General features: G+C 45.8%; 4 protein-coding genes across 8 annotated transcripts in view; all 4 read left to right on the top strand.

The window, feature by feature from the left end:
- LOC138670016 (immunoglobulin lambda-1 light chain-like) overlaps positions 1-13104 on the top strand; it is a 348412-nt gene that overhangs the window by 272333 nt on the left and 62975 nt on the right. The gene's annotated exons all lie outside the window — the stretch shown is intronic.
- Positions 1-13104, top strand: part of LOC138669991 (immunoglobulin lambda-1 light chain-like) — a 773781-nt gene that overhangs the window by 704543 nt on the left and 56134 nt on the right. The window lies entirely within an intron of this gene.
- LOC138670007 (immunoglobulin lambda-1 light chain-like) overlaps positions 1-13104 on the top strand; it is a 310472-nt gene that overhangs the window by 250261 nt on the left and 47107 nt on the right. The window lies entirely within an intron of this gene.
- LOC138657503 (immunoglobulin lambda-1 light chain-like) overlaps positions 8602-13104 on the top strand; it is a 46384-nt gene continuing 41881 nt past the window's right edge. Inside the window, exons 1-2 of the mRNA XM_069745283.1 lie at positions 8602-8704; positions 9122-9446. Coding sequence (XP_069601384.1) covers positions 8602-8704; positions 9122-9446 — 428 coding nt within the window. The remainder of the gene's footprint in view (positions 8705-9121; positions 9447-13104) is intronic.

Here is a 13104-nt window from a genome sequence, read left to right as displayed (position 1 = left end):
TAAATGGAAGATTTGCAATTCACAATATGCAGTGATCTTCTACACTCAGATCTTCCAGGTTGGTATGACTCACCCACAGGGACGTGATAACTTGGAAAGAGGACTGACTAGTCAGAGGCAACTAACATCCAATCAATTAATCAAAGCCCTCATTAACATAGGAAACAGGTGCAATGTAAATGCTTTTTTAAACCTTATTTTTACAGAAAAATGTTATACAGGGCTGGTTAGGCAGGGAATTTACTCATAAATAAGTGAAAACTGCTGGGTTGGAGGGCATGGGGGACCTGGCAGATTCCTTTTAATTACTGTATGGGGGCCAGAATGAGGAACATACGTTTTTAGTTTATGTTGGCAAGTGGGGGACATTATTACTGCTGTAATATAATTTACTTGTTAGGAGACTGTTTTCTATGGGGTAAAGAAAAGGGGGGTCCTGTTACTGTGCAAGGCAGCACTATGTCACTTTTTTCTTCATCTGGCTTAAGGTACCTTCACACTAAACGACGCTGCAGCGATCCAGACAACGATCCGAATCGCTGCAGCGTCGCTGTTTGGTCGCTGGAGAGCTGTCACACATACAGCTCTCCAGCGACCAACGATGCCGGTAACCAGGGTAAACATCGGGTTACTAAGCGCAGGGCCGCGCTTAGTAACCCGATGTTTATCCTGGATACCATCCTAAAAGTAAAAAAAACAAACACTACATACTTACCTACCGCTGTCTGTCCTCGGCGCTCTGCTTCTCTGCTCTGGCTGTGAGCACAGCGGCCGGAAAGCAGAGCGGTGACGTCACCGCTCTGCTTTCCGGCCGCTGTGCTCACAGTGAGTGCAGGAAAGCACAGCGCCGAGGGACAGACAGCGGTAGGTAAGTATGTAGTGTTTGTTTTTTTAACTTTTAGGATGGTATCCAGGGTAAACATCGGGTTACTAAGCGCGGCCCTGCGCTTAGTAACCCGATGTTTACCCTGGTTACCAGCGAAGACATCGCTGAATCGGTGTCACACACGCCAATTCAGCGATGTCAGCGGGAGAGCCAGCGACCAAAGAAAGGTCTGGCCCTCTAGCCCCGACCAACGACATCACAGCAGGATTCTGATCGCTGTTCCGTGTCAAACTAAACGATATCGCTAGCGAGGACGCTGCAACGTCACGGATCGCTAGCGATATCGTTTAGTGTGAAGGTACCTTAAGTGTAGAAGTCGGGGGGGGGGAGAAAGCTGGGAATGTGCTCTAGAAGAGATCAGCTATAAATGACTGTTGTTTTCTGCAGAGACAAGTCCTGGCAGGAAAAAGTGATGGAGGTCTGTGCCAAATGAAGAAAAAAAGTGAAGATGAAGGACTTTATCTAGAGATGTCCCTTGTAAGTCACTGTATCAAATGTACATGCACACTTTATATACTGTGCTCTTGTGTATAATGTCACTGTTGATCACTGTATTACCTGCACACTGACACTATATACAGGGCTCCTGTGTGTAATGTCACTGGTGATTATTGTATTACCAGTACACTGACACTATATGCAGAGTTCTTGTGTATAATATCACCGGTGATCACTGCATTACCTGAACACTGACAATATACTGTACACTATAGACTCCTGTGTATAATGTCACTGGTGGTAATAACAGTGTTATTAGTATTGTTCTTTTTATTTATGATCAGCATTGTAGTATTCGGTCACTATGTTATGGTATATCTTATCTAGTCATGGTGTGACAGTATTTGTCCCTGTATGTGGTATTATTCGGTCACTATGTGGTGGAAATATGTGGTCTGATCATGGTGGGGTGGTATTTGTCCCGTGTGTGGTATAATTCATGCATTATGTGGTGGTAGTATGTGATGTGGTCATGGCGTGACTGTATTTGTCCCTGTATGTGGTATTATTCAGTCACTATGTGGTTGTAATATGTGGGCTGATCGCAGTGTGGTGGTATTTGTCACTTGTATGTGGTATTTTTCAGGCACTATGTCCAGAGCCATGTCCAGAGCCGAGACTCAATGGATTTTTTCACTGGACACATTGGCACCCAGGGGTTTAAATATTGGTATAGAACTCTTTGGATTTCAATAGGCAGATCTAGATAGGGCATGCTATATAAGGACTGCTATTACAGAGCAGGGGTTAACTCTGAGGAAGGAGACAGCAGTCTCCGAAACGCGTAGGTTAGGTGACCCCTTCATCGCTCCGTATCTCACTCCCGGGCTTCGTTCACAGTCACGTGACTAGCTACGTCACGCAGGTCCTGCACTGCATCCGGACTTACCGCTTTCACTCCACGCGGCGTCCGGCACCCCAGGACTCTGTCTCAGCCCGGAGGTTAGTTTTGGGTGGCTGCTACCGGCCGGGGCAGCCACCACTTTTTGGATTTATACCACGCTTCGTCCTTGTATGGAAGAAACTCTTTGGAACTATATCGGCAGCACCACGGCTCTTTTCCTCATCTATAGATGTGCGATCTGTGACAGGAGGTAGGATACTTCTATGTATATCCATCTACCCTTGGTGCTACTATAGACTATTGTGGACACATTTAGAAGCTACTCTGATTTGTTTGACTGCCGACTTCGATTTTTTATCCTTATTTAGTTATTCAGCAGCAGCTTCTCTGGCTAAATATCTAGCGCGTACCTATATGTACTCTGATACATATATATTTCTATTTGATTTCTCTGTTTCTCCATACTTCCACGTGTCTCCATACTTCCCCCTGTGTTTCCATACTTCCCCCTGTTTCCATTGTTCCCCCCGTGTCTAAAATCTTGCCCCCATGTCTCCCATTCTGCCCCCTGTGTCTCCATATTTCCCCGGGTCTCCATACTACCCCCTGTATGTCCATTGTTCCCCCATGTCTCCCACTCTGCCCTCTGTGTCTCCATATTTCCCCGTGTCTGCATATTTCCCCATGTCTCCATACTTCCCCGTGTCTCCATACTTCCTCGCGTCTCCATTGTTCTCCCGTGTCTCCCATCCTGCCCCCATGTCTCCCATCCTGACCCGGTGTCTCCCATTCTGCCTCCTGTGTCTCCATATTTCCCCGTGTCTCCATACTTCCCACTGTGTCTCCATATGTCCATTGTTCCCCACCCCCTGTGCCTCCCATCCTGCCCCGTGTCTCCCATCCTGCCCCCTGTGTCTCCCATCTTGCCCTATGCCTCCATTCTTCCCCATGTCTCCATTCTTCCCCTTGTATCTACATTCTTCCCCGTGTCTCCATTCTTCCCCGTGTCTCCATTCTGCCCCCTGTGTCTCTATATTTCCCCGTGTCTCCATTCTGCCCCCTGTGTCTCTATATTTCCCCTTGTCTCCATATTTCCCCATGTCTCCATACTTCCCCCTGTGCCTCCATTGTTCCCCCGTGTCTCCCATCATGCCCCCTGTGTCTTCTTATTTCCCCGTGTCTCCATATTTCCCTATGTCTCTATATTTCTCCATACTTCCCCGTGTCTCCATACTTCCCCCTGTGTCTCCATACTTCCCCGTTTCCATTGTTCTCCTTGTGTCTCAAATTCTGCCCCGTGTCACCATTCTGTCCCCTGTGTCTCCATATTTCCCTGTGTCTCCATATTTCCCCGTGTCTCCATACTTCCCCAGTATGTCCATTGTTCCCCCATGTCTCCCATTCTGCCCTCTGTGTATCCATATTTCCCCATGTCCCCATACTTCCCCGTGTCTCCATTGTTCCCCCGTGTCTCCCATCCTGCCCCCTGTGTCTTCTTATTTCCCCGTGTCTCCATATTTCCCTATGTCTCTATATTTCTCTGTTTCTCCATACTTCCACGTGTCTCCATACTTCCCCCTGTTTCCTGTTTCCATTGTTCCCCCGTGTCTCAAATCCTGCCCCCATGTCTCCCATTCTGCCCCGTGTCTCCATATTTCCCCATGTCTCCATACTTCCCCCTGTATGTCCATTGTTCCCCCATGTCTCCCATTCTGCCCTCTGTGTCTCCATATTTCCCCGTGTCTCCATATTTCCCCGTGTCTCCATACTTCCCCATGTCTCCATACTTCCCCGTGTCTCCATACTTCCGTGTCTCCATTGTTCCCCCGTGTCTCCCATCCTGCCCCCATATCTCCCATCTTGACCCCGTGTCTCCCATCCTGCCCCCTGTGTCTCCCATCCTGCCCTATGCCTCCATTCTTCCTTCTGTATCTGCATTCTTCCCCGTGTCTCCATTCTTCCCCGTGTCTCCATTCTGCCCCCTGTGTCTCTATATTTTCCCGTGTCTCCATTCTGCCCCCTGTGTCTCTATATTTCCCCGTGTCTCCATATTTCCCTGTGTCTCCATATTTCCCCATGTCTCCATACTTCCCCCTGTGTCTCCATTGTTCCCCCGTGTCTCCCATCATGCCCCCTGTGTCTTCTTATTTCCCCGTGTCTCCATATTTCCCTATGTCTCTATATTTCTCCATACTTCCCCGTGTCTCCATACTTCCCCCTGTGTCTCCATACTTCCCCGTTTCCATTGTTCCCCTTGTGTCTCAAATTCTGCCCCGTGTCTCCCATTCTGTCCCCTGTGTCTTCATATTTCCCTGTGTCTCCATATTTCCCCATGTCTCCATACTTCCCCAGTATGTCCATTGTTCCCCCATGTCTCCCATTCTGCCCTCTGTGTCTCCATATTTCCCCATGTCTCCATATTTCCCTGTGTATCCATATTTCCCCATGTCTCCATATTTCCCTGTGTATCCATATTTCCCCATGTCTCCATACTTCCCCATGTCTCCATTGTTCCCCCCATGTCTCCCATCCTGCCCCCTGTGTCTTCTTATTTCCCCGTGTCTCCATATTTCCCTATGTCTCTATATTTCTCTGTTTCTCCATACTTCCACGTGTCTCCATACTTCCCCCTGTTTCCTGTTTCCATTGTTCCCCCGTGTCCCAAATCCTGCCCCCATGTCTCCCATTCTGCCCCGTGTCTCCATATTTCCCCGTGTCTCCATACTTCCCCCTGCATGTCCATTGTTCCCCCATGTCTCCCATTCTGCCCTCTGTGTCTCCATATTTCCCCGTGTCTCCATATTTCCCCGTGTCTCCATACTTCCCCGTGTCTCCATACTTCCCCGTGTCTCCATTATTCCCCCGTGTCTCCCATCCTGCCCCCATATCTCCCAACTTGACCCCGTGTCTCCCAATCTGCCTCCTGTGTCTCCATATTTCCCCGTGTCTCCATACTTCCCACTGTGTCTCCATACGTCCATTGTTCCCCCATGTCTCCCATTCTGCCCCCTGTGTGTCCCATTCTGCCCCGGGCTTGCCGCTTTCATTAAAAATAACAAAAAATCTTTCTTACCTGGCCACGCTCCTGTGGCAAAGTTTTCCCCCAGCGCAGTCCAGGCACGCACTCGCCAGTGAATGACAATGACGTCATACGCTAGCAACGTGCGCACAGATGTCAGCTGCCAGCCTCTGATTGGCTGTAAAGGCACAGATGATTGACCTCGTGGAGACCAAAACATCCAACACCGCAGAGACACCATCAAGTGTTTCTCAACGCAGTGATCCAGAACACTGCCCCCAAATATGCAAATGCATGTAGAGGAGCTGCGGAGACACCATCACGTGTTTCTCAATGCAGGCAGTGAATAGCCAGGCCTTTCCCCGGGAAGGAACAACCAAGGGAAGGGCAGCATCCAATAAAGGAAAACATCCAATAAAGGAAAACCACCTATGCCAAGCATGGTATCCATCCACAGACAGCTGTTTCGGGGTTTTTGCCCCTCATCAGTGTGGAGTAGGAAACTGGCTATCAGGAGCAGTGCCTAGTAGAAAGTCTATAAAGGCACGGATGATTGACCTCGCGGAGACCAAAACATCCAAAACCGCGGGGACACCATCACGTGTTTCTCAACGCAGTGATCCAGAACACTGCCCCCAAATATGCAAATGCTGGAGAGGAGCTGCGGAGACACCATCACGTGTTTCTCAACGCAGGCAGTGAATAGCCAGGCCTTTCCCCGGTAAGGAACATCCAAGGGAAGGGCATCATCCAATAAAGCCTCCGATTGGCTGGCAGCTTTTAACTATTGCAGTGCAGGCCCACACAGCAATAGTTTAACTGAACCTGCGTCTCGGACGCAGGTACAGTTACCGCACCGGCAGAATCCTGCCGCTGGGGCCTGATAACCAGAAGGGAGAGAGCCCGATGCGGGCCCCCTCGGGTCATCGGGCCCTATACGCCAGTCAGGGCAGTAATGATCTTATGGCGTCCCTGTCCACACAAGTGTGGAGAAGATGAAGAACTTATTTTCTCGATCTTCTCCAATGTCTGTGTCTGAGGATGACATCCGAGTGCAGTCTGATATTTCACACTCACCCATAGATTTGTATGGGTGTGCATGGTCTGAATGTTGGAGCCACTCACATGTTGCTGAGCTTGTTTTCCCATGTTGAATCAGTGTTAGAAAATAATCGCAGATCTACCCTGCCCCATAGTACAATATTAGGCAGAGTGCTATCCAATAAAACATGGGATATCACTTGGCTGTGTTATATGGCAGTGTGAGTGAACCCTTAAAGGGATAATCGCCCAGCTATGCTGGGTGGATTTGGTCACATTATCATTGGGTTATTTATATGCTTGGTGTTATGTACAGGTCCTTCTCAAAAAATTAGCATATAGTGTTAAATTTCATTATTTACCATAATGTAATGATTACAATTAAACTTTCATATATTATAGATTCATTATCCACCAACTGAAATTTGTCACGTCTTTTATTGTTTTAATACTGATGATTTTGGCATACAACTCCTGATAACCCAAAAAACCTGTCTCAATAAATTAGCATATTTCACCCATCCAATCAAATAAAAGTGTTTTTTAATAACAAACAAAAAAACCATCAAATAATAATGTTCAGTTATGCACTCAATACTTGGTCGGGAATCCTTTGGCAGAAATGACTGCTTCAATGCGGCGTGGCATGGAGGCAATCAGCCTGTGACACTGCTGAGATGTTATGGAGGCCCAGGATGCTTCAATAGCGGCCTTAAGCTCATCCAGAGTGTTGGGTCTTGCGTCTCTCAACTTTCTCTTCACAATATCCCACAGATTCTCTATGGGGTTCAGGTCAGGAGAGTTGGCAGGCCAATTGAGCACAGTAATACCATGGTCAGTAAACCATTTACCAGTGGTTTTGGCACTGTGAGCAGGTGCCAGGTCGTGCTGAAAAATGAAATCTTCATCTCCATAAAGCATTTCAGCCGATGGAAGCATGAAGTGCTCCAAAATCTCCTGATAGCTAGCTGCATTGACCCTGCCCTTGATGAAACACAGTGGACCAACACCAGCAGCTGACATGGCACCCCACACCATCACTGACTGTGGGTACTTGACACTGGACTTCAGGCATTTTGGCATTTCCTTCTCCCCAGTCTTCCTCCAGACTCTGGCACCTTGATTTCCGAATGACATGCAAAATTTGCTTTCATCAGAAAAAAGTACTTGGGACCACTTAGCAACAGTCCAGTGCTGCTTCTCTGTAGCCCATTTCGGCACCTGTAGCCCATTTCCTGCACACGCCTGTGCACGGTGGCTCTGGATGTTTCCACACCAGACTCAGTCCACTGCTTCCTCTGGTTCCCCAAGGTCTGGAATCGGTCCTTCTCCACAATCTTCCTCAGGGTCCGGTCTCCTCTTCTCGTTGTACAGCGTTTTCTGCCACATTGTTTCCTTCCAACAGACTTACCATTGAGGTGCCTTGATACAGCACTCTGGGAACAGCCTATTTGCTGAGAAATTTCTTTCTGGGTCTTACCCTCTTGCTTGAGGGTGTCAATGATGGCCTTCTTGACATCTGTCAGGTCGCTAGTCTTACCCATGATGGGGGTTTTGAGTAATGAACCAGGCAGGGAGTTTATAAAAGCCTCAGGTATCTTTTGCATGTGTTTAGAGTTAATTAGTTGATTCAGAAGATTAGGGTAATAGGTCGTTTAGAGAACCTTTTCTTGATATGCTAATTTATTGAGACAGGTTTTTTGGGTTATCAGGAGTTGTATGCCAAAATCATCAGTATTAAAACAATAAAAGACGTGACAAATTTCAGTTGGTGGATAATGAATCTATAATATATGAAAGTTTAATTGTAATCATTAAATTATGGTAAATAATGAAATTTAACACTATATGCTAATTTTTTGAGAAGGACCTGTATATGCTCTATTGCTTTATTTATTAATATTTATTTATTGGTAATTTTTTAATAAAGCATCATGGTATATTTTTTTGTTTATTGTACGTCTATTGAGGCTCCAAGTCTTATTTATTTAATTTATAGTTAGCAATGGATCTTGTGCTACCATGCTACCTGCTAAAGTAAGTAAACATTAGATATATGCATTGATTTTGGCATGATGGTTGACAATCTAACATGCATAGGCGTCTCCTGATATCAGATGTAATGTTCGGGTAAGGAGGAACTGCTATTTTGGGTTGTGGCAGTGTCTTATTCCTTCTAACTCTTGAATAAACATGCATTTTCAGTCTGACAGTATGTTTGAGTTAGGAATATGATCATTCAGTTGACAGTGTAGCATTTGCATACTGGTGTGAAGGACATTTGCATTATTAATGATAGATAAGTTGATCAGGATGGGTTCCCCTCAGGATACTTTTACAGCTTTACCAGAATTTCTCATGTTCCTCACCATGCTCTGGGCTCCAACCTTTGTATTGCTGGTGACACATATCTCTTGTAAGGGTAACATACACAGATACTAGAATAAGTCAGATGTAACATTAGACATCATTTATTTATTTTTATTATTTTTTGCTACTGACTTATATTACGGCATTAATTCAATAGCGCTTTACAGACATTATTGACACTGTCCCGATTGGGGCTCAAAATCTAGATTCCTTATCAGTATGTCTTTGGAGTGTGGGAGGAAAAAGGAAAACCCGGAGGAAACCCATTCAAACATACAAATTCCTTGCAGATGTTGTCCTTGGTGGGATTTGTACCCAGGACCCCAGCACTGCAAGGCTAACCACTGAGCTACCGTGCTGCCCTTGAGACTGGTGTACTGATAACTATGGTTACATAATCACTGTTACCACTACTCACTAATTTCACGTATTCTTCCTTTTGTCATTACATCTTGTTCTACAGATGGAGCTTTTCAACCTGTCCTTGTCCAGACGCCTTCTCAGGAGGTTGCAGTTGGTGGACAAACTGAGATTCCTTGCACTTTGAGCACTGGGAAAAATTTTGACATCTACAGAGTCATCTGGCTGCAGCAGAAGAATGATGTTGTGAGAATGGTGTACCACTTTAGAACTGGCGACACACAAGGCAGAGGACCAGGGATTCCCGAGCGCTTCTCAGTCACCGATGACGTACCCAACAGACGCTGGCATTTGGTGATCTCTCGTGTGCAACCTGAAGATGATGCAGATTATTATTGCACTGCATACTTTGATCAGATTTATGGGTAACACAGTGGATTATTTGAATTTCACACAAAACAACTTTCCTCTTCTTACAGATTAAACAGGAAATGAACAACTGCAACACACCAGCAAACATTATGCCAAGCATGAGAATCCGAAGTCATCAATATCTGCTGATTCGTAACAAAAATACCAGAGAAATGTCACTGGTTTTAGATAAAGGAATTGCAGAAAAAAAGCAGAAGTATTTAGGGGTAAATATAAGTGTTTGAAATTAAAAAACAAGATACCATGTAAGCTTCTCCAGAATGCAGGGCGTTCCAATAATTTTTGCTATTCCCCTGACTGCTGTGCCCCGATATAGGGGATTAATATTTGTGTTCCCATATCCTGTTCTCCTCCCTCTTCTTCTCAATGATTCCTGCTCTCCGCCAACCCCCATATTTGTTCCCCTTTATAAGTGTAAACCCTACCTTTTCTGGTCTTTCTTCACTGCCTGGGACCTGGAGAATATTGTCTGCTGGTGGGAGACTTCTTCTGTACCCAATGAACTAGCGGAAGTGATGAGGCAAAGGATGAGGAGGGAGGATGACTCAAGGCTCACCTGCATCCTACTGAGGCTTGAGCACCATCCCCCAGTGGCTGATGGCCAGCACGGCGAATCCGCCTGCTGTATCACTTGAGTCCCTGCTCTGTAACGTCACAAGTCATACACACAAGAGTTCACTCACTTTTGACTTAACCACCCCACTTCCTGGCAGTTAATTCCCATGGCTGCTACACCCCTTCCCTATTCTAGGAGTAACGCAGCGCCATCATCTTATGTTAACATCCCCCCTCTCCTGACACTCCATAGCACAGTCTCAAGTACCGGAGGTCAGGCCAGCTGAAACTCTTCCTCCGAGGAATCTGCTGCCTTATTACATCCTTCTGCAGCCCTTCTCCCCCAAAGGCCACCTACAGTCAGTCTCCATTAATGTCCCCCTCCTACACAGTCAGTTATTGAAAGTGCACACGCAATTACTAAAAGTACATCCCAGAAACCCAGGAGGACTCATAGCAAGCATAGCAGACATTCTTTGCGTCACTCCAGATTTTCCAGAAGAAGCCTTCATTCCAGATCTTTATGTTCACACTCACCGTCATACACAAAACAGTTGTCAGATATATCAGTGAGTCCACATAGGCATTCATGCCAGGTTCAGATGTCATTGCAGATTTCCCAGAGTTTCTCCAGTTCATTCCTGCTACGATGGCGTGGTTACCACTACCCAGACGGTTCTGGTTCTTCCTGTTCCATTGGTTCCACAAGGTAATGGTGAGTACCAATATTCGAGTGCTTGGGGAGAGAGTGCAGGAATAATCTTATCTCTTAAAACTATTGCGAATGAGCTTAAAGAAAACCTGTCACCCCCCCTGGCGTTTTTAACTAAATGCCGCATTCTGTCAAGGTGGCTCTTTTATTTGGGGTCCCTTCCAACGCTGCAATATTCATTTTTTAATTTGCCCGCCATACTTGTAGTATGTCCATGGGGCATGTCTTTTCCCCTGGACACAAACGCCTCCCAGCCATCACTCGGCCCCTCCGTGCTCCGGGCGCTGGCTCCTGTGCCCTCATTAACGTCCCCGGCACCTGCGCTGTGAGTTCCTTTTTCAGGCATGCGCAGTTTGCGCTGCCCTTCAACTCACATCACATGATGGGAACTTACAGTGCAGGTGCCTGGGACGTTAATGAAGGCACAGGAGGCAGCGCCCGGAGGGGCCGAATGATGGCTGGGAGGCATTTGTGTCCGGGAGGGGGGGAAGAAGACATGCCTCCCGGACAGACTACAGGTATGGCGGGCAAATTAAAAACGAATATTGCAGCGTTAGAAGGGGCCCCAAATAAAAGAGCCACCTTGACTGAATGCAGCATTAGTGCTGCACAAGTTGACTCTTTTAGTTAAAAATGCCAGGGGGGCTGACAGGTTCCCTTTAATAATACGCTCCCTAAGAATAAGATTTTAGTTAACCCCCTTAATTAGGTCAAAACCCTTCCGGTCAGAAGGACCTCATTCCCACCCGTGCCAGCATATATATAAAGATGCCCTTTTCTGCAGTATCACACCCCTTGGGTCCTACTTAGACCACAAGACCGATAATAAGATTTGGTCCATCGATTTTGTGGACATCTGGTCCCTAGTATCTACAGACCAGCACACAGTGTATAAGAAACATAACGCTGCAGTTGGATCTTGTGAGGGTAAACCAATAGTTGCCAGAACCATAAATAATGGGCCACACACCTTTTTTCATCATGGGCAGCATCATGGGCCAAAAACACCCAGAGTGCTGCTCTGAATTGTTCATTTACCTCGACACTATGTGAAATTTCTACAAAGGCCATGGGGGAAGCGCCTGGTGGCTTTACAATGAGGAGTTCAGAAGGCTCTGGGCCCTGCAGCCCCACCTGAATTGGGGTGTAAAAGCCAGTATACATGGCTCTGCCTCTTATTCCACTGCCTGCTCGGGGTCAGTGGCCGTCTGCAGACATGGCTCGTGCTGCTGTTTAATGAATGTTACTGTTGTTTCCATGGACTATACAAATATAAACATGGGTGCTTCACATACAGAGGCCCCCATGCAGCATTTCAGCAGTTAAGTGCCCCGGCCCTTCCATAAAATTACCAACAAAACCCCTCAGCATACCGGAGCACAAAATCAATGTTTTATCAACAGGAGATTATCACTGGAGAATTAGTGAACTTGCTGCCATGCAGTCCTCCATATTCATGAGCTCTGTATAACCCCGCCCCTCATCCAGTGATTGGCAGCTTTTTGTCTATATACAGAGCAGATGGAAAACAGCCAATCAGTGGTGTGGGCGGAGTTGTACAGAGCTCAGCATTTAGAGAACTGGTAGATGTATAGCAGATAAAATACTGATTTTATTAAAAAAAAAAAGCTAAGCAAGCAGCTCAGTAAGTGATACACTTCTGGAATTAGGTTTTCTTTATACATCATGCTGCAATCAGATGGGGTAGCAAAACCCTGCTGACAGATTTTCTTAACCCCCTTGGGTTTTTCTATTATTTTGTTTTCTTTTATTTGCTTCCCTTCTTCATAGAACCATAACTTTCTTATTTTTCCGTCAATATGGCCATGTGAGGGCTTGTTTTTTGTGTGACGAGTTGTACTTTTGAAGAACAATACCATTGATTTTACCATATAGTGAACTGGACAACAGGGCTTACTATAAATAACCTTTATAAAAAAAAACTTTAAGTATAAATAAAAAAGTGACCCAAAAGAGTGAATAAGATGCAAAGGGGCAAAAAATGTGCTTAAGGCCAGAGTCACACTCAATGTATAAAATAATTGGTCTGATTTTGATGGCCGAGAATCGCACCAATGTTCTCCGTATGGTGATCTGTGTGTAATCCATTTGCAATGCGATGATGCAATTTTCTCGCATCTAGTATCTGTATGACATCCGTTTGCAATCCGTATGCAATGCGATTTCAGCATGAGCTTTACAGTACATACAGCCGTTCTCTGCATGTAAAAACTCATGTTAAAATCGCATTGTAATACACATTGCTTTAAAACCAAATATTCCTCAAAACATATATATGTATATATCGTATTTTTCAGATTATAAGACGCACCCCAAATTTTGAGGAGAAAAATAAGAAAAAAATATTTTTTAATAAATTGGTGGTG

This window comes from Ranitomeya imitator, chromosome 1 (assembly GCF_032444005.1).
Source record: "Ranitomeya imitator isolate aRanImi1 chromosome 1, aRanImi1.pri, whole genome shotgun sequence".
Taxonomy (NCBI): Eukaryota; Metazoa; Chordata; class Amphibia; order Anura; family Dendrobatidae; genus Ranitomeya; species Ranitomeya imitator.
Note: the sequence above shows the minus strand (reverse complement) of the source record. Positions and strands in the feature narration are given on the sequence as shown.